Below are 21926 nucleotides of genomic sequence, written 5' to 3'. Positions count from 1 at the left end.
GACACACAGAGAATGACACAAAGAAAGTCCCAGGAATCCTGAGAGATGCGGAAAGGGAGAGTTTTCCATAAAATCTGGTCTTCAGAATATTATAGGTAAAAGCTTTTAAAACCATGTTTCCAAGCATAGTTATAACTAGGGATAACATCTGGGCCAGGTGAAATTCAAAACCAAATTGGAGGATAATACAGTATTTTCCATTTGTGCCATATTGAATTTTTTAGTATCAATTAATATTCCTTTCAATATTTATATATATTCCTTTGAAAAATCCTCAATAATCCTCTTTCTGAATAGCTTTTTCATGCTTTGCCTGTAACTGTAGAAGTTGCTGCCTGTAATGCTCTCATGTAGACTACTGCAATATTCTTTTACATGGTCTGTTGACCTTCACGTCCTTCTCATTTAACTTCAATCTCTCCGAGAAACACAGTGCAATATAACAAAGTGGTCTAGATGAAGAGACTCCCTGAGCATGCCTTAGCAACATTTTGTTTTATTTTATAAGTCTATAAATAGTAGATGTTCATAATTTATAGAAACATTTCTTAATATTGATGGTTCATCCTGAAAATGTATTTTTAATGATAGAGGCTTATGATTAAAAAACAATTGAATTCCCAGCTGTAAGTGAAATTTTATGGTTTATGGAGTAGTACACACAATTGTGGGTTGAAAGTCCTGAAATGCCACTGATTTGCTTAAGAGTATTAGGTGAAGCACTGAGATGTGGTTAAATTAAACGATTTTATTTTATTTTAACATGTATATCTGATAATACCCTGTGTTACTGTTAAGAAAATTTGAGATATTTTTTCTCCCTCCCTCTTTCTCTCTCTCTCTCTCTCTCTCTCTCTCACACACACACACACACACACTCACACGCACGATAGTGACAACTATTGCTATTTATTTCTTCTCCAAGATTTAGTTACTTATATTTTATTTTTTTATAGTTTTTGTGTTTCTTTTCCTAATTTTATGTGAAACTGTATTTATTATGCATTTTTTGCATATGTGCCATTTTCTATAGTCTATGTAAAATAAACTATTTTTTATCTACATGTGTATTTTAAATGTCACAGAAATGAGGTTTTGCAGTGCTTATTTAGTAATGAAATTATGAGGTTTTTTTTTTTCATGAGAGAATAGGGAACTTGGTGAACCATACTATGTACATGCAGAATATTTATCAACACTGACTTAAATGGTGTTTCTCAAACTCTTTTCATTAAGACTCATAAGAAGAAATATACTTTGCATTGTGACCAAGCATGCATAAAATATACACTCACTTACATACTGAAAAAAAAAAGGAATTCTGCAATACTTCATGATGTTTTCTTTTTATTTTTATTTTAAAAAATACCCTCATAGTTGATTTCACGACTCACTTCAGGAGCATGACCAGCAATTTGAAAAATGCTGTTGTAAAGGATATAGAACAAAATAGTATTCAGTATTGGTTATATGAAATGTAGAGATGATTTATAAAAGTTTTGTGGCTGAACTAGCATTTCAATCTTGATGTAAATGTTTTAAAATTATTTAAAATATGTAATATCAACAGTTTGAAGTTGTTTTTATCAAAAGTCAACATAATAATGAAATGGTTTATTTTCTGTATGGTTTTTAAACATTCACTAATGCAATACAAAAAATGCTTTTCTCTTTTGACAGATTGGCTATTTGATCTTCTTACGACTTTTTATATTTTTCCTGCATGGTCACCTAGAAAGTTTTAAACAACATTTACTTAGGCTTCAACCATATTTATACGGTACAATATCTTTTATTTTAGACTTATAAATGTTTTATGTTACATTTTAAGAAGCTCTGACTGTCACTATAAAAAGCATAAATTGTATTTTATTTTCATGAAAGATAATAGGTACAGTGTTAGATTCTGAGAGAGACTGCATTTGTTTGGCATTCACCCACCCTGCACTTACTATTTCTTTGTGGTGAGAACATTTAAAATCTATTCCCTTAGCAATTTTGAAACATACGTTATTATTAACTGTAGCCACACGCTGTGCAATAGATCACTAGGACTCATGCCTCCTGTCTAGCTGAAACATTGTACTCCTTGACTAATATCTCCCCTTTCCCAGACACCCTTCTCCTCCTCTTCCCATCTCTGGAAACCACTATTGTGCTCTGCTTTATGCTTTCACCTAAGTGGATGATGACGATGATGATATATATATATATATATATATATTTTTTTTTGTACTGGAGATTGAAACCAGGGGCGCTTTACCACCAACCACAATCCCAGCTCTTCTTGGTGTATTATTTAGAGACAGGGTCTCACTGAGTTGCTTAGGACCTTGCTAAGTTGCCGAGGCTGGCTTTGAACTTGCAATCCTCCTGCCTCAGCCTTCCAAGCTGCTGGGATTACAGGCATGCACCACCAGGCCCAGAGGATGATGATGTTTTGACTTAGTTTTCTCATCTCTAGCACTGCCTACTAACTGGATTTCAAAAAAGTTAAACTCACATTTTAGTCAGGTAAGCCTACTGTAGTTGCTGGATTGAGTAAGGAGAGAGTGAGTGGATTCAGGAGGCCAGTTCAGCACATTGTACATAAACAGAATATTTCTTAGCACTATTCAAAACAATGATTTTCATACTGTTTTGATTAAGATCCATAGAAAGAAATATCCTTTGCATTGCAATGAGCACACACACAAAATACATTCACTTACATACATAGAAAAAGGTGTTGCTATTGAAGAGAGGTTAAAGATGTGGACTATTATAATGGGAATGGTATATTGTTAAATAGTTTTTAAAATAGTTAGAGATAAAAGAGACTAGATTGGTGACCAATTACAGCTAGGATATATGTAACAAAGTGGGAAATTCAGGAGAAAGTAGTTGTTTTACATATTGAATAAAAGGAACAAGATTTGGAGAAATATTGGGCACATTAAATTTGAAGGCCATGAGAGAAAGCTGAAACCTGGGAAATTTATTTTACCGTCATTTATTTGAATGTCCCTGAGATAACTTGAGGTGGGGGGACTAATTCTAGGAACTGAGTCTTGCAGAAGATAAACATTTAATGAATTATTGGAGTAACAGAGCCCACTAATAGAGAATTCAGGAAAGTAAAAGAGAGTAGTGACATCTAGATAGGAAAATTCAAGGAGATCAACATCATCAAGAGCTGCAGAAGTGTTAAAGAGCAGGAGCTCTGAAAAGCAGTAATGGGTTTCTGGAATCACTGATCTTGGGGCATTCCTCAGGGACAGGTGAGAACAAAATTCAGACTGGAGGCAAATGCTGAGGGAACATTTAAGTACTAGACGAAATTGTGAACTAACTATTTTTAAAGGTTTGAAATTGTGAACTATTTTTAAATGTTTATATTAATATAGAAATATGCCAGTAGTTTGGATGAAAAAAATCATATCCAAAGAAGAGATATAATAAGGGATGGGGAGATTCAAGATAAAACAAAGGAGATAATATTTGATGGAAAAAGTTGTTAAGGAGAGAACAGAAGGAATGGAGTTTGCACCTTACAAGTTCAAATAAGATATGAAACCCAGAGGAAGCTGTAGACTGGTAGAGCATGAATTCTTGTCTGTCATACTGCTTGTTCTCATTTCTTCAATATGATATAAATTGTAATTCCTTATAGTGTTTAGCATACTGACTTGTCAAATATTCAGCTGATAGTGGCAAATACATTTTTGAAAAAATACATGGATAAAACCTCATGTTCTTTTATTAGTTCAGTTATTGTAGGTATATCCCAAGAAAACCAGCACTTTTCTTTCATAAAAGGATAAATCCCCCCCACCTTTGCCCTCTTACCAAATACTGTTAGGTAGAGCCTTAGGCCACATCTCTAGCTTCAGCAACAGGCTGTGTCATTTACCTGAAACCATTAAAAGCTGTGGCCTATTTGTGTCATTGTCCAGTAGAAAGGGGCATCACTCATTTTTCCTCTGTGCAAATGGATTGAAACCCAAAGGTTGTCTAAAAGTTTGTAGGAATAACAAACACAAGATGGTCCTGCTAAATTATCACATAGTTGTATGTTAAATGATATGATTATTGTCTATATTTGAAGGATGTACTTTAAGAATCAATAACAACATCTTGAAATAAATTCAGAGAATGTGGGGTTAGAAATGACATTAATTTGTAGAATTGCAACTTCAAAGTATCTAGTATGAATAGAGTGTATATTATAACTTGATTTATTTTCAGCTAGAGGCAACCAAGCATTGTTGAGCAGTAACAATATTTAATTGGGCATTCAACCATTATGTAATGCTGTTCTGAATTACATAAACTGCTATCTGAATTATTTATTTTGTAGTTTTTTATTACACCACCAGGGGGCAGACATACTATTGTAAATCTTGATTACTAGGTAAATGTTCAACAGTTCCAGCACCTAAATACTCAATTTAATTATATTTTAACAGATAAAAATGAATGAAGTACAATGCAAGATATTACTGAAGTATTTTTCACAAATGATTTTTCTTACAATAGCACTTTCTTTCTCTGAAGAACCATATCACAAGTATCCAAGTATCTATTCAAATGTGCAATTCATCCTGAAAACATCAGAAATTATATGTAAAAGAGAACTTTCTGAATCAATCTTTATCCATGAGGAAAATGAGGAAGAATACAAGAACATAGATTCAGATGTGGTAGGTAATTTGACATGGTGGGCATATCTTGTATGATTTATATGATGATTGCCATGAATAATCATGCTTGTCAATGCAGAAGTCATTGCTGAAGATGAGTTCACTGCAGGGAGAGTGGGCAGTGATGGGATGAACACCACATACACTAATTTCATGCAACCATATGCACATTTCATGGCAAAGAGACAATTGGATCAGTAGTAGGGCATCAATATGCACCAGTACTACTTTACATGGAGTAATGCCATAATACCTCTTCCCTATAGGTTTCATTTTAGTTTTTAGCTAAATTACAACATGATTTAGATTGACAAATTAAAATTTCAAGATACTATGTTTTTATTAAAGGGAAAATATGTAAAGGCAGATTATTCATGAGATATGTGTAATATTTTATGTGCCTGTAATTCATATAGGGTAACGTTTAATATGCTCTCAAAATCAATGGAAAACTTTAAAAATATTTCAAATTAAGGAACTCAAATAATTCTTAAACCTCTCTTAATTATCTACTCAAATATTAATGATCAACCTTAGAGAACACAATCTATCCTAATTATGTAATTGCTTGATAGGTACTAAACTATAAATATGCAAACACAAGTGCAATGTGCCATATAATTATACATACACCATTCAGACTGATATACTTCAAAAGACAAACTTCAGTCTCTGATGTAATAATGTCTTTATTTCCTTTCTTCACTTATCTTTCAAAAGAGATCAGTGAACACTTTGAAACCTTGATTCTTTCATTATTTTATTTTTTGTTGCACAGTTATTATTTTATAGTTTATAAATAGAAAATTCATTTTTGAAAGTTTCTCAAAAGAAGAAAAATGCTTTCAACATAATGAAGTTGAAACAATAGGAATTTGGGGGAAGATTCTATTTGCCAACAGGTCTATTTCTATGTGACCCACAGCTTTCCATGCTTTCTGTGGGCCTTTTCTAAAATTAGCTATAAATTAAATATGCACCACATCTATTTGAACTCTTTCTAAGTATTTTCTTTTTGGTTCATTATAGATGAACCATTTATATATTTGCTAAATAGTTTGAACCTTCTAGTAATAATTACCAATGAACATGAATTGTATCATTTTAAAGGAAGAGATCTTGTTTGTAAGTTTAAAAATGTTTTGATAATAAATACATAATGTAAGTCACTGAGCAACAGAAAGAACACTGATCATGAAAAGGAAAGACCTGCTCATCAACTGGCACTGGCATCTGGAGGAGATTCATTAAACTTTCCATATCTCCATTTGCTTAGCTGTAAAAGTCTTCATCATCACCATCTTGTCATATCTGCCCTAACTCTTCTACAGGTGATATAGTTTGGATATGAGGTGACCCCTAAAATCTCACATGTGAGACAAGGCAAGAAGATTCAGAAAAGAAATGATTGGGTTGTGAGAGTCTTAACCCAATTGGTGAATTAATCCCCTGATAGGGATCAACTGAGTAGTAATTGAAGTGGTAGGGGGTGGCTGGAGGAAGTGGGACATGGCTTTGGGGTATATTTTTGTATCTGGCAAGTGGAGACCTCTCTCTGCTCTCTGATCATCATATGAGCTTCTTTCCTCCACTACACTCTTCTGCCTTGATGTCCTTGCCTTATCTTGAGCCCTGAGGAATGGAGCCTACTGTCAGTGGACAGAGACCTCTGAAACCATATGCCTTCAAATAAATATTTCCTTTTTAAATTGTTCTGGTCAGTTCCTTTTTGTCACAGCAGCAAAAAAGCTGACTAAAACAACAGGGTTGTTGTGAGTTTAAAAAAATGTGCCTTGTATATTAAATGCTACGCAAATGTAAGTAATGATCATTGAAAAATAGTTAGGCATTCATTTTAACATAGACAGTTAAGTGTAATAATTTAATCTAAGCATGAAGCTATATTGACTTACTGTAGTGATTTCAGTGTTTTTCCTTTATACAAATAAGATGCCATGAAATCTTAGCAACCTGAACGTTAGTTATGAAGCTGGTGCACACACACAGCAAGCAAATGGGAGCTAACTGCTGTACAGATCAGCCTGAATCGTAAGGGGCAAAACTGTCAACATTGAGAGGAACATATCTGCTTAGATGATACTTAGTCTCTTTCTGTGTCTTTTCCCACTTTGTAGAACAAAGGGCTTAAATTCAATTGCTCCTAAATTCTATTTCAGCTCTATCAATGTGATTCTCCGAGGGGATTATAGCAGATTATAGCCTATCAGGTTTATTGCTCTTTTTTTTCCCTCCTTCAATTACTTCATAATATGAAGGCTATAAAGGACAGTGTAACCACGTTGCTATGAAATTGCTGATTCGGTAATCAGCACTGATTCAGAACTTGATTGCCATGCCTTAAAGTTTCCAGATTTCAGCCCAATTCCTCTGGAATCACTTAATCTACGCCAGCCTCCCCAGTTCAGTTGAGCATCTCCCGGTTCTATACCACCTTACTCAAACTGCTGGGAAGAGGAAGAGGAAAAAAGATAAAGTTGGAATATAAAAGACATTTATAGTCATCCTTTATCCCTTCCTTATTAGTAGGACATTACAGTAAAGGATTTGTGAATTTATTCCTAGGAGACCTTATTCTCTGATAATATAAAAGGTCTGTGGCAGCATCTTTTGGCCACTGTAAAAAATTTTATCTTTTTAATTCATTGGGGCAAAAGCATAATTACTTAATTTGTTGTCCAACTATTGCTAACTGCTTTTAAAATTATGTAGAATTTATACATTACCATACACACAATATGGTGTTGATTCTATTTAAGAATAGGAAATTTCTGGACTGGGGCTGCAACATAGTGGTATCGTGCTTTCCTCACACTTGTGGTTCAATCCTCAGCACCACATAAAAACAAATGAACAAACGAATAAAAGATGTTTCCTTTCCTCTCTTGCTGCACTCCATTTCTTGTTTTAATGTCCTTTTAAAGGATCCAGACACAGGGTTTTGATTGACTTTTACAAATGGTACACTTTAATTAGCTCTGCGGATTGAAGGACCAGAATGCTGGATTGAGTTTTCCATGCTCACCAGCTAAGCTGAATTTTCTAAGCACAGTTGTCATATGGTAATAATAACACGGTTTTTGGAGAAGGTAACTTTAAACTCAGTGAAAATGGAGTAGATTCTTTATTAAAGAGTTTTATCTGTTCTAAAGTACAAAAATTCCCTGAAAAACGAGCTGACAGAGTTATGTGATGAGCAATCTCATCATCCAACACTTACAACTATTCAGGAAACCGAAGCCACCACTTAAATTTAGGATATTTTATGCTGACTGTAATTGTAAATGGGCATTAGCAACTGGATTATGAGGATTTAAAGAACTTTTTTCTTTAAAATTAGGAGCATTATCCTGTGATTAATGCCCTGTAATCCAGGTAACAAGTTTGTATTGGAGAGGCCCTTTGGAGGCAATGTCAGCCATTCCCAAATGACTAAAACAAGGGTGAAACTCTGAAATCTGTATCTGAGCAGCCATGATAGAGCTCATGCTTCAAAGCTCATTTATGTTTTAGAAGCTTGGGCAGACACTCAGGGTTTACGTACTTCAATTTTCATAAAGTTCAAGGTGATGTGGTTATCCAAATTCTTAGCTGTCTGATAGTACTTCCAGCGATGAACTTCTCAAAGTAGGCCTTGCACAAGCTGCAACTGGCAGTCACAGCTGGGCAGCAAGGCAGGAGGTGAAAGAACTGTAGCAAGCAGTTAAATAAAAAATTAAGGAAGGAAAGAAGTGAGTCATTTAATGCCATGGTCAGTACCAAATATTAGATTTGGTGAAAGATTAGTCTAGTCCCAACTTCTCTTCCCTTTCTTTCTTTTTTTTTTTTTGTTTAATTTCCAAACCATCACAGAATGATGATATTATAAAATGTAATAATAATGAATTACTGAAAAAAGAATATTATAAAAACACATTGTAATTTTTATCACACTGAATATTTATAATTATTCTGTCAATTTGTTGTGAAAATTTTTAATTATATATTCTTCATTTCTCTAGTATTAAGAGTTGGCAAACCACATTTTTCTGCCAATCACATCTAGATTAGGAGTGACTTGGTGTAAAGGCAAAGAACTCTACACCACTCAAGAACTCCCAGACCATTCTCCCTCTTGGTCTTCTACATTGATGATGTCCATGTCAACTGTATTAAATCACATAATCATCATTATTTTATTAATATTAATTGGGTAAAATTGATCTTGATGATTCGAGTACCCTTAAGACAAAGTGAACAGGAGCAGGTCTGCAGTTAGCACATTGGGTTTATTATTTGTTGTAGAGAGAACCCTCATCACTAGGAACGACAGGATGTTTCAGCAAGAGACATCCTATCCTGTGGTAGGACTTGAACTGTGAGTGATTGGGAGAAGATTGAGGGAGAAAGGCTTCTCTCTAGATGGGATGCTGTTAGAAAGTAGTGGCAACTGGATGATCAAGAATTTTGTGAATAAGGGCTGGGATTGTGGCTCAGCGGTAGAGCGCTTGTCTAGCACGTGCAAGGTACTGGGTTTCATCCTCAGCACCACTTAAAAATAAATAAATAAAATAAAGGTATTGTGTTTAATTACTTCTAAAAAGTAAATGCTTTAAAAAAAGAATTTTGTAAATGATTCAGTGACTTTGCTTTTGCCTGTGCTTGGGAAAATAATTATCAGATGGCTTTGTTGATTTATTATAGTATCAGAGTAATATTACTTGAGTTTGGTATTTTGTGAATTATGTTCAACAGGAGATCAAAATGACCTAGCTGAGAGCACCAGACCAGACTGTAATAATACATTGTCAAATCAGTCCAGACGTCAGAGGCTGCTTTTTACTTCTCAATGATGAGTAGGAATGGCATCATAAAAAATTGAAAATAAAACTAAAATCTTGTTCATTGTCTAAATCCTGATTTTTTTTCATTAAATACACTCAGGAATTTTCTCTGGTGATGATACAGATGTGTTAACACAAGTATATTTCAAGTAACTGAATATTCTATGTAGCCATGCAATATTTGTGATTTAAAAAGAAATAGTAATAATAGTAATGATAACTAAATAGAATGCATTGATTGTTGACAAAGTCACCCCAAAGTTTCAAAACCTACCTACTGACCATTTTATTCAGAATAAGTTTGTAACCTGACAACTGTCAGACATCTAAACTGAGACACCTAGGGCAGTGTGGGAAGAGAATCTCATTTATGTGAGTTCTGCTTTTTGTATGGGGTATACCACGAAGCAGAAAATTGAGTTATGTGTGCATTTACTGAAGTCAGCATGTCTCAGTCTGATACCTTACATTACTTTAAAATAGAACTTTTCTGTGGAATATTCTAACATTCTACACATTGATTTGTTTCCATTTGCTTTTCTGAGTTATTATTCCCCAGAGTCAGTAAGCTCATGCAGACTGTGTCTTACTCATGCCTTTATCTCTAGCAGGTAGCAGAGTTCCTGACATAAAGCGAATCAATACACATCTGCAGTACTTAACTAATTAGTTTACTAGAAAGCTAAAATGTCTTAGTTTGAATTTATGTATGAACTTCTGACCTGTCTTAAGAGTGCTCAACATGAAATCATCTTTAAATTGTAGTCGTGATGTTCTTTTATGTGACAAGAATTATGAGGCCCTGTGTATTCGAAGTGTTTCTTTTTAACAGCACAAAATATCAACTAAGTTGGCGATATGGGCACATGTGTATTTGGATCTTTACGACTCAATGGGAGTGCCATGTCATCATTGAATACCAATTACTTCAGTGGACCAATTAGATCTAAAACTGCCAGGAAGCACTCTGAGAAATAAAACAAAGCAATAGTAGCCCATTTGTTATCTGAATTTGTAGGCTTTTAAAAAACTTACTTGACAGTGACCATGTCCTATGGGGCATATATTTTTCTCCTTAAGGTGGAAATTCAGAGCAAATTCTAGTTTGCTGTCTGATCTTTGTTCAAACTTTCCCCTATCCACTCTTGCTCACGTGTCAGGAAGAACTGAGTCACACAGAGTGTAAGAAACATAATCTAGTCTAGCAGCTGTCCCTCAGAGGATGTAGGATTCTTGTCATATTTGTAGAATGGATATCATGGAACACAAGCACCCATTTGAAAAATAGATACCTTAGGTTCAGATTGATTAATTATACTTACAAAAATATTCTCACATAAATTACTTCACCTGGTGAAACTTCAAGTGTACGAGAATATGCATTTTCATTTGTATATTTAAAATTTATTTTCATGTTGTTCAAGTCAAAGAATTTTTTCCCCAGATATATTTTTATGTTTTAATTCCAGGAACATTTGCCATTTAATCCAGGAGGATATGAAGTTAGCCACCTGCTCTGGCATTGTGTGGCTGTTTGGTCTTGTGTTCAGAATAATAGTCCTCAGCTGAATAATGTGCTTGAGCATCTCATCTTCCATAAAAAGCAGCTTCAAAAGAAATGCTGGTAAGGGTGATTCTATAAATCCAAAGGAACTCATGAAGAAACCTTTGTGCTTAAATGTTAAATAACCTTTGTATTTAAATGTTAATCACACCTCAGTTGACTATGAAAAAAATTTATAATCGCAGTTCTAAAGACAAGAGCAATTTATTTATTTTGTATTAGTTCATTTTTATCAATGACTCCCCTCTCTCTCTCTCATCTCTCTCCTCCCCCCCCCCCTCGATGTGCATGTATCCTTTATTTTCCATGTTACTAAAGAACAACATTTATAGTTGGGGGAAATATACTAAGATTCTATTTTTTAATGAGTCTCACTAGGAAATGTTGGTTCCTTCCAGCACATGTGCTAATTTAAGAAGGAAAATAGATGTTTTGTAGTATTACAAAAGAAGGCATGGGCTCAATGGAAGTAAATTGTTTTCCTCTAATAGACAAATAATAATTGTATATATTTATAGGGTACAATATGCTTTACAATGTGTAAACCTTGTAGAATAATTAAATCAAGCTAATTAATATATCTTATCTTTCTTTTGTGCTGGGATATTTAAAATCTACTCTCAGCAATTTTGAAATATTGAATACATTATTATTAACTATTTTTACTATGTTGTACAGTAGATCACTAAAATTTATTCCTTCGAACTGAATCTTTGCTCTAATCAATTAATTTCTCCCTTTTCCCATCTGCATTAAGTCCAACAAGCCTCTGATAGCTTCCATTATATTCTCTACTTCTGTATGTTTGGATTTTTTCAAATTGACTTGTGAGATTATGCAGTATATTTGTCTTTTTATACTTGTCTTATTTACTTAGCATAATGCCCCTCAGGTTCTTGTATGTTGTCATTCAGGGTAGTCTTTTTGTTGTTGTTGTAGAGGTTGAATAGTATTTTATTGTGTACACATGCTACATTTTCTTTATTCATCCATTGGTCAAAGAATAATTCTTATCTTGGCTATTTATAACAATGGTGCAATGGACAGGGCATTGTAGTTACCTCTTCAACATTATGCTTTTATTTCCTTTGGTCACCTAGCCAGAAGTGGATCATATGGTAGTTCTACTTATAATTTTTGAGGAGCTTCCATATTGTCTTCCAAAAATGGTTGCACTAATTTATATTCCAATCAAAAGTGCACAAGTGTTCGCTTTTCTCCATTTCTCACCAATAATTATCTTATATCCTGTTGATAACACCCATTGTAATAGTACTGAGGTGGTATTTTATTGTGGTTTTAATTTACATTTCTTTGATTATTAGTGTGGTAGAACTTTTTTCATATACCTGTGGCCATTCATATGTCCTTTAAAAATTTTTTTCCTGGTACTAGAGATTTTTCCAGGGATGCTCTATTCTTGAGCTATATTCCTAGCCCCCATTTAAAAAAAATTATTTTGAGACAGGGTCTCTCTAAGTTGCTGAGTCTGGACACAAGCTTGAGATCCTCTTTGTAAGCCTCTTCAGTCATTGGGATCACAGGGATGTGCTACTGCTATCTGGCTTATATGCCTTCTTTTGAACAATTTCTGTTCAGATCCTTTGTCCATTTATAAATTGAATTTGTTTTCTTGTTCTTGAGTTCTTGTTTGAGTTCCTCATATATATTCAATATTAACTCCTTATCAGATATGTACATTTTCTCCAAATAAGTGGGTCATCTCTTTACTCTGTTAGTTTCAAGTGCTGTGCAGAAACCTTATAGTTGGATGATACCACATGTTTATTTTTGCTTTTATTACCTGTACTTTTGGGTTCATATCCAAGAAATCATTGCTCACATCAATTTTGTAGAGCCTTTTCCTGTGTTTTCATCTAGTAATCTTACAATTTCATGTCTTCATTTGAGTTAATTAAAAAGTCAATCTATTTTGAGTTGATTTTGTGGAGTGAGCTCAAGGTTTAATTTCATTCTTCTACATGTAGATATTCAGTTTTCTCAGCACTAATTTTGAAGAGATTATCTTTTTTTCCATTTTCTATCAAAATTCAATTGACCATAAATATTTAGGTGTATTTCTGAGCTTTCTATCCTGTTTTATTTGTTGATGTGTCTGTTTTTATGCAGCATCATCATTCAGTTTGATTGCTGTAACTTTGTAATATATTTTGAAAACAGGCACAGTGATGCTTCCAGCTTTGTTCTTTTTGCTGGGAACTACTTTTGCAATCTGGGGACTTTTGCAGTTCTATAAGAATTTTACGATTGTTTTTCTTGTTACTATGAAGAATGATATTGGAATTTGGATAAGGATTATATTTGATATCTAGATTATTTGGGGTGACATGGCTATTTTTAAAAATACTGATTTTTCCAATCTATGAACATAAGATATCTTTCCATCTATTTCTTGTCATTTTCTATTTCTTTCATCTGTATTTTATAGTTTCAGTATACTAATCTTCTACACCCTTTAGTTAAATTTATTCTGGGGGGTGGTAAATAGAAGGAGTCTTTTTTATTTTCTTTTTTCATTTTTTTTGAAATGGAGACTCATTATGTTGTCTAATCTGGATTGACCTTGTAATCTTTCAGCCTCAGCCTCCTGAGTAGCTAGGATTATACAGGCCCTCTAAGAATATGATTTTTAAAATTTCATTTTTGGATAGTCCGTTAGTACATAAGTGTGATTTTGAATTTTGTGTGTTGATTTTGTATCCTACAACTTTACTGAACTTAATAGTTATAAGATTTTTGGTAGACCCTTTAGGGTTTTCTGTACATTAGATCATTTTCATCTGCAAACAGAAAGTTTAACTTTTTCCTTTCTATGATTTTTTAAATTTATTTCTTGCCTAACTACTCTAGCTAGAACTTTCAGTACAATGTAGAAGAACAGTAATAAGGGTGGATATCATCCTATTCCTAAGTTTCAAGGGTAAACTTCCAAAGTTTTATCATTGAAGATGATTTTAGGTATGGGCTTGTAATATATGTTCTTTATTTGTTGAAGAACTTTAAAGGAGTATTTCTGAGGAAATTGATCAGAAAGTATTCTTTTCTACTATTTGAAGAAGATCCCAGTTTTGAATTCCTTTTTCAGTGCTAATGACAAAAATAATAACATATCATGCCATAACAAGTTGAGAATTCAGGTATCATACTTTTAAAAATTCTACTTTTAAATTTCTACCAGCTTGTCCTATTTCAAAATTCTTTTATATGCAATTTTAAGTCTCTCAGATCCAATTGTAGAATCTTCTTAGAATCTGGAGCATTTCTTCTCAAGGAAAGCAGTTATCCCACTTATATGTGGAAGTTTGTGTGATTTTGGAGCAGGTAAATATTTCTAGAGAATGGCTTACAATTTACCTAATTTCCTAGAAATAGCTTATTTAGAAACAAACAAACAACAACAACAACAACAAAAAAAAACTCACTGTCTCAAGGCCTGAGGGGAGAAACCTACTTAATTTTGCAATTTGAGAAACATTGTAATTCTTTTTCAAATAAAGATAAGGCTAAGGATAAAAATAAGGATAATAATTACAGATAAGAAAATAAAATTGAATGAAAAGTGTATTATACAAATAACACAATATGATTTTATTAGGTAATTTTAATATAGAGCTCCAAAATACAATGGAAATTATAGATTTTCAATGTGATTCTTTTAAATTTTTTTTTTAGTTATAGATGAACACAATACCTTAATTTAATTTATTTATTTCTATTTGGTGTTGAGGATTGAACCCAGTGCCTCACACATGCTAGGCAAGTGCTTTACCACTGAGCTGCAACCCCAGCCCCCATGGTGATTCTTTCAGACATTTTTAATTATTGGAAATAAGAAATAAGGGATTTAAATATTTATTTTTCAAAAGGATAAACAACTAGAACTACTTTAGTTCTTAGACAACTCTAACTTGATTTTTAAGAAAACATAAATCATATTTTAATACATAAAATAAATATTGCATGACTGTTGAATTTATTAACATAGCAGTCAGTCTAATACAGGTTTAAATAAGTGGTAAAACATTAAGAGGCTTATTAAGAATATCTAATTCTGGAAGTCATTTAATTATTTCTTTAACCAATTTTTAAGTTTTATTGTATTGCATCAAGATCTATTTAATTTAATTTGCTAATGATAATGTTTATCTATAAACATCTAAGAGCCAGCTATTTTTTTATACTTAGCATTTGTAGACATTAGAGACAACATCAAATCGATTTTTAAAAATAAAAAGAACGGTGGAATGAGACAGACATCATATCCTAGGTGTGTGTAGGATTGCATGAATGGTGTGACCCTACTTCATGTACAACCAGAGAAGTAAAAAATTGTGCTTCTCTGTGTACATTGAAGCAAAGAGAATTCTGCTTTCATGTATAACTGAGTAGAACAAGTAAAAAATATAAAAAATAAAAAGAAACTGAGGTCAAGTTTATTAGGCTTCTTGTGACTAGAACAGATCTTCAAAGTTCCAATATAACCCTGTCCCCAATGCTTCATTCTACTGTTTTTTTCTGGAGGCATTGTTAAGCAGGTAACTGCTCTGAGACAACCTGTAGTTGAATCTTCACCTTTTTTTTTCTAGTGTAGGAATAATGGAGAGGGGGTGGGTGGGAGGACAGGGGATGGATTGAAAAAAATGTAAAATAGTGACTGTTCATATTAGAAGGGAAAAAATAATTGTTTAAAACAATTTTAAAAAGTCTAAAAAGTCTAAAAGTTTGTTTAACAAACTGCCAAATATTTCTGATTCTACTTCTTATATTTATCTTTTTATTTTAAGGAAATAATTTAATCTTTTTTAAAACAATGACTCTAGTAAACAAAAACTGTTGATATTAAAAAAATTGTTTTGTCTTTTTAAGTTATCATTTTGACTATTTTGTTAATAATAGCATCATATGAAATATTTAAAAATAACTTTTCTTCTTACCAAGTATTTAAGTTATTTAAGAGTCCATGTACCTTTCAAGGGGCCATTACCCCAATTAAAAAAAATTGTGATGCAATAATCAAAATCAAATTGGCTATTCTTTGCATTTCTGAGAAACTTCAATATTTCTCTCATGTACTCAAAGACACAAGTGATCCCAAGTGAAAAATTAAAAAATGAACTGAATATATTTAGGATGAAATAAAAATATTGAAGCATCGGGACCTGATGAGAAGCTAAGACCTTCTCAAGATTTTCTGAATCAGATAGCCTTGGAATAGTGATGCTCAAGCAAAAATACTTTCACTTTAAAGCTGTCAAATCATGCTATGTCTAGGTATAAATATATCAGAATGAAGCCTGCTTTTATATGTAATTATAATTCACTAGTTAAGGCCAGTAGAGTAAAGCAAGGGATAAGGGATAGGGAATAGGGAAGAGACAGGAAATGGGTATGGGGGATGAGGTTGATCAGTTGTATTATATGCAAGTATGAATATGTCATATGTATAATCATAATGCACCAATAAACCAACAAAAATACCTTTATTTTAGTATCTGAAATACAGTGCCAAGGGACAGTTAAAAGGAATAACCTGAACAATTTGATTTTCCATGTATATGAGGAAAGTAACATAACAATGAATAAATATTCAGAGATTTAAAATGCAAAGGGAGAGCATTCAATGAGATATCCTAACTAATTTCACTTTAGTGACAAAAATAGCTTGTATTGTACAAGTAAGTGGTTCTCACTGGCTCACTTCTGATTCTGTATCTCCCTGTCTGATTTCTTCTAATCCCCCTTATAAACAACCTGCCATACAAAAGGATATGAGTAGAAATAAAAGGTTTGGAGGGGCTGGGGTTGTGGCTCTGCGGTAGAGTGCTCGCCTAGCACGTGCGAGACCCTGGATTCAATCCTCATCACCACATAAAAATAAAATACAGATATTGTGTCCATCTACAACTAAAAACTAAATTTTTTTTTTTAAAAAAAAGCTTTGGAAAAGGGCAAGCCCAGGAGCCCCGAAAGAACTCAAGGAAGGCAAAGACTCAGAACAACCTCACTGGCAGACAGGGGAAAACCAAGGAAAGGATCCACTAAAGACAATAAATCTTAAAAACTTGAAGAAGTAGGGAAAAGAATGCAAGAGCTCCACTCCCAGCTGCTGTGCACTGGCCTTTATCTGCCCAGAGCTGGAGATAAACAGCTTGCTGGAAGGCAGATTTCTATTTAATATGGTTATTTTATATGATACTTCGTACTCTCAATGCTCCACCCTGTGGTTTGGCCTTTTATAAACTGCCCCATTTACTCTGGGGAGATAGCTCAAGCTAACGCAAAAGCCTTTCTAATCTCACATGAAAATAATGAATTGTGTTTATAATTGAATTATCGGCCAATGAAGACTGCTGAGAAATGCAGTATGACATTTCAGTGGAGCACTATAATGTATAAAATTCTATCTCCCAAAGTGAAGTAGCCAATTTAATGCGCTCCATGAATGCATTCCAAAAAACTTGTCAGTTTAAAACTATATCCACATGGCAAATGCTTTCCAGACATATAGTATTTGTGTTTGCATTAAAATGAATCAAAGAATTAGTTGCTTTGTATGGACAGCAAGACCTCTGCTTTCCTGCTAGATCACTGACATGTACATGGTCTATATCTTTAACCAAGTAATTTTAATGTTCATGTAGCAGTCTAACAACAAACAAAAGTTGTAGTAATAGTATTCCTCCCTTCCTTACAAGTTGAAATACTAAGGTAAGTTCTCACTCTTGATTCATTTTCTTTTTCTTTTTTTTTTAATTTAAATTTTATTTTTTGTTTTAATTAGTTACACATGACAGTATGATGACCTTGACATATCATACATTTGAATCAGATGGGATATAATTTCTCATTTTTCTGAGTGTACAGGTTGCAGAATCACATTGGTCATGCAGTCACATATATACACACAGTAATAACAATGTCTATTTCATTCTACTATCCTTCCTATCCCCCCTAACCCTTCCTTCCCCTCCCATCACTTCTCTCTAACTAATCTAAGGTAACGCTATTCTTTTTTTCTCACATCTTCATACATGTGTTTTGTATAACCATGAGGGGCTCCTTCCACCATCCATTCCCCTTCTCCCTCCCTTTCTTTCCCACCCCTCTCCCCTATGTAGAGATAATCTTCTTCCCCTGCTCTTCCTCCCTACCCCATTTTGAGTCACCCCTCTTATATCAGAGAAAACATTCGGCATTTGTTTTTTTGGGGGGATTGGCTAACTTCACTTAGCATAATCTGCTCTAATGCTATCCATTTCCATGCAAATGCCATGATCTTATTATTTTTAGTGCTGACTAATATTCCATTGTACATATATGCCACATTTTTTTTTATCCATTCATCCATTGAAGGGCATCTAGGTTGGCTCCACAGTCTAGCTATTGTGAATTGTGCTGCTATAAACTTGATGTGGCTGTGTTCCTATAGTATGCTGTTTTTAGGTACTTTGGGTATAGTCTGAGAAGAGGAATAGCTGGGTCAAATGGTGGTTCCATTCCCAGCTTCCTAAGGAATCTCCTTACTGCTTTCCAAATTGGCTGTACCAATTTGCAGTCCCACCAGCAGTGTATGAGTGTACCTCCTCCTCCCCTCCCCCTCCCATCCTCGCCAGCACTTGTTGTTGTTTGTCTTCATCACGGCTGCCATTCTTACTGGAATGAGATAATATCTTAGAGTAGTTTTAATTTGCATTTCTCTGACTGCTAGAGATTATGAGCATTTTTTCATATATTTGTTGATTGGTTGTATATCCTCTTCTGAGAAGTGTCTGTTTAGGTCCTTGGCCCATTTGTTGACTGGGTTATTTTTATTTTTATTTTTATTTTTTTTTGGTGTTTAGCTTTTTGAGTTCTTTGTATACTCTAGAGATTAGAGCTCTATCTAATGTGTGAGAGGGAAAAATTTGTTCCCAGGATGTAGGCTCTCTGTTCACCTCATATATTATTTCTCTTTCTGAAAAAAACTTTTTAGTTTGACTCCATCACTTTTGTTAATTCTTGGTTTTAATTCTTGTGCTATAAGTGTCTTATTCAGGAATTTGGGGCCTAGTCCCATGTGATGGAGATTAGGGCCCACTTTTTCTTCTATTAGATGAAGCAGAGTCTCTGGTTTGATCCCTACATCCTTGATCCATTTTGAGTTAACTTTTGTGCATGGTGAGAGATAGGGATTCAATTTTATTCATTTCCTGGATTTATTTTTGATCTTTAGATCTGTGCTTTTTATAATCATTTAGTCTGTGTGAAGGATAAACATACGACTTATGCATTGCCTAATTATCAAGCAGTGAACAAACACTTTCAACCTCCATTGAGAAGACCTGATTTTTAGATCTGTTTCACTACCTGTCTAATTTTGAGTGAGCCACTTAACCTCTATGGACCAAAGTCCATAGAGGTTATATAGAGATAAAACCCACTTCAAAGAGTTTTTTTTAAATAGAGATTTAAATAAGTATATGATGCCATCTTTTATACTCTAGTTCTTCCCTAGGTATCTTCTGTTTTGCTAGTTCAGACTTAAGCAAATTTCTCCCCAATCAGGCTCCTGCCTGCTGAATGTCTTATGTATTCTCATGTTCTCCCCTTAAATTAATTGAGTTAGATAGCTTATCTCCTTTACCTCACTTCCCCCATCTAATCCAGGATCTGAATGTGTTGTGCATGCGTTAATTACATATCATTACATATCGGACATGTCCCCTGCTCTCTGTTCTCACTGTCATCTAGTTTGGGCCCCTATTGTATCACAGTTATTGTAGATTCTTAACTTGTTTCCTTGCTCTAAGTATTTCCCCCCAATAATATGTCACATACACTCTGCTTCCATTGTTACAACATAAACTCTCATTATGTCCCTTTTGAGCTTAAATTTTTTTTTAAACTGCTTTTACATGGCACAGGGGTTGCAGCATCAATTAATGTCACATAATTTTCCATAATATTGAAAGAATAAGAGCAAAAAATGACTAAAGGAGTCTGGGATTCATTTCTACCAAAGAACCAAATAGCCAATAATGCCTGAAGGTAGTCACCAGAGGGAAACAATTAGTGACCCACCTGTGCTTTCCCTGATGAAGCAATAGCCATTGCTTGACTAACAGTTCATCCCTTTGTTCTCCCCTCCTGGCTTCCTTGCAGTCCCACATAATCCAGACCTCTGTAATCTGGAGAAAGAACCCTTAAAGCAGATAGTTTCAATACTGGATTTTCATGTAGTCCTTCCCCTCTGAGTATTAATTTTAGTAAGTAAAATTAATTTTATAAATACAATTGAATAATTAAGCACCAATATACACAAAATTATTGTAATTAAATAAAAAAATATGTTATATATGCATAATTTGAATACATTTGTATATATGTATAATTTGAATAATAATTATTCAAATGCAAGATTATGTAATTATGGCATTACACTAAAGTAATTATGCATATATTATTTCATTTAATTATTAAGTTATATTTACAAAATTTACCTTTTTTCCCCCACTCACAGCCATTTACAATTAGGCTTTTCCCCTTTTTCAACTGTTAAGTACTATTAATTTCTTGATTGTCTTGAATAAATTTCTAAGTATGGATATAAATTACCTATTTTATTTGGTGAGACCTTGAATTTAATTTTTCTTTAAAAAGCATAATGTATATTTTGTCTGGTGATGGACTTTTTGATTACTGTTTTTTTTAATTCCCTCTTTGAATCTCAAAATGTTGCTATGCTTTTTCCTGATAGTTATGACAAAATGTTTAAAGCTAGCTTTTTTGCCTTTTTCTATTTAGTTTCAGTCCAGGGATATTTAGGAATGCCTTTGTGACATGTAACCAGGATTTAGGTATTAATGATTGTCCCATTGGCCATCTCAGGAGGGTCTTGAAGCAAATCCTCTGTTTTGCCTAGAAAGAAGTCGCTTCTCTGTGAACAAATACTAGTAATTAACAGTTTACATTTTCCAAAGGATTCCACTGACTACTCACAGTTCTTGTGTGTTTTCAACTCCTGTCTCTTTGGGCCCAGTGTTATTCTTAATTATCATGGGAAAACCCAGATATTTCTCATGGATCCCTTCATTAAACCATGGACATCTTAGTAGTAGAAAGTTTTCCTTTGGTTGGATTCCATTTTCTTTATAACATTAAAGTTTTCATTATCCTTTCCTTTCCCTCTTCCTTCCTCCCTCCCTTCCTCCCTCTCTCACTTGATTCCCTTTTGTGGTAGTACTACAAAGATTTTTCTTGATGTTATGCATCTCAGGTTGTTTCAAAAGGAATTAGACAGTAATGGGTCTAAGTATGTCACTTTTTCCTCTAAATTATGGAAAGATATTTCAAGTTTTTTTCCTTCCAAATGTCACTTCTGCATTCAACTTCCTCTATATGGATCACATTGTGTTTTCATAATCTTCACTCCCTTGTAATATCTTATCACACTATATTACCTGCATCTTTGCATCCAGGCTTCTCATTGTGACTTCTTCCTGAGTTTTATTAAACATACTTAAGAAGATTATAAAACTATCTTCTGGTTCCTATAAGAAATAATTTTCAGAGTTTTGATCTCCTCTGAATACTCAGACTGATATTCTCTTTAGCCCTTGCTATGACATATTTTTCGCTTGGTCTTATGGAGGTGTCCCTCCTCTACTTTTCATTTTACTTATCCCCAAACTAGGAGAAATCTATAAAAACCTGATATTTTTAAATATGAGGTTTGTATTTACAGCTGTTAAAACCTTTTTAAGTTATTAAAAATTACAATGCTAACATGGACAGTTATCAGGAAGCTTAACCATAAAAACAAACCAACAAAAACACTCC

The 21926-nt window shown here is 33.6% G+C and overlaps 1 protein-coding gene across 1 annotated transcript in view; it reads left to right on the top strand.

Annotated features, from left to right (window-relative positions):
• Tmem232 (transmembrane protein 232) overlaps positions 1-21926 on the top strand; it is a 186356-nt gene that overhangs the window by 7311 nt on the left and 157119 nt on the right. Inside the window, exons 5-7 of the mRNA XM_078022291.1 lie at positions 1681-1780; positions 4519-4682; positions 10993-11147. Coding sequence (XP_077878417.1) covers positions 1681-1780; positions 4519-4682; positions 10993-11147 — 419 coding nt within the window. The remainder of the gene's footprint in view (positions 1-1680; positions 1781-4518; positions 4683-10992; positions 11148-21926) is intronic.

Source organism: Ictidomys tridecemlineatus, chromosome 1, assembly GCF_052094955.1.
Source record: "Ictidomys tridecemlineatus isolate mIctTri1 chromosome 1, mIctTri1.hap1, whole genome shotgun sequence".
In the NCBI taxonomy this organism is placed as follows: domain Eukaryota; kingdom Metazoa; phylum Chordata; class Mammalia; order Rodentia; family Sciuridae; genus Ictidomys; species Ictidomys tridecemlineatus.
Note: the sequence above shows the minus strand (reverse complement) of the source record. Positions and strands in the feature narration are given on the sequence as shown.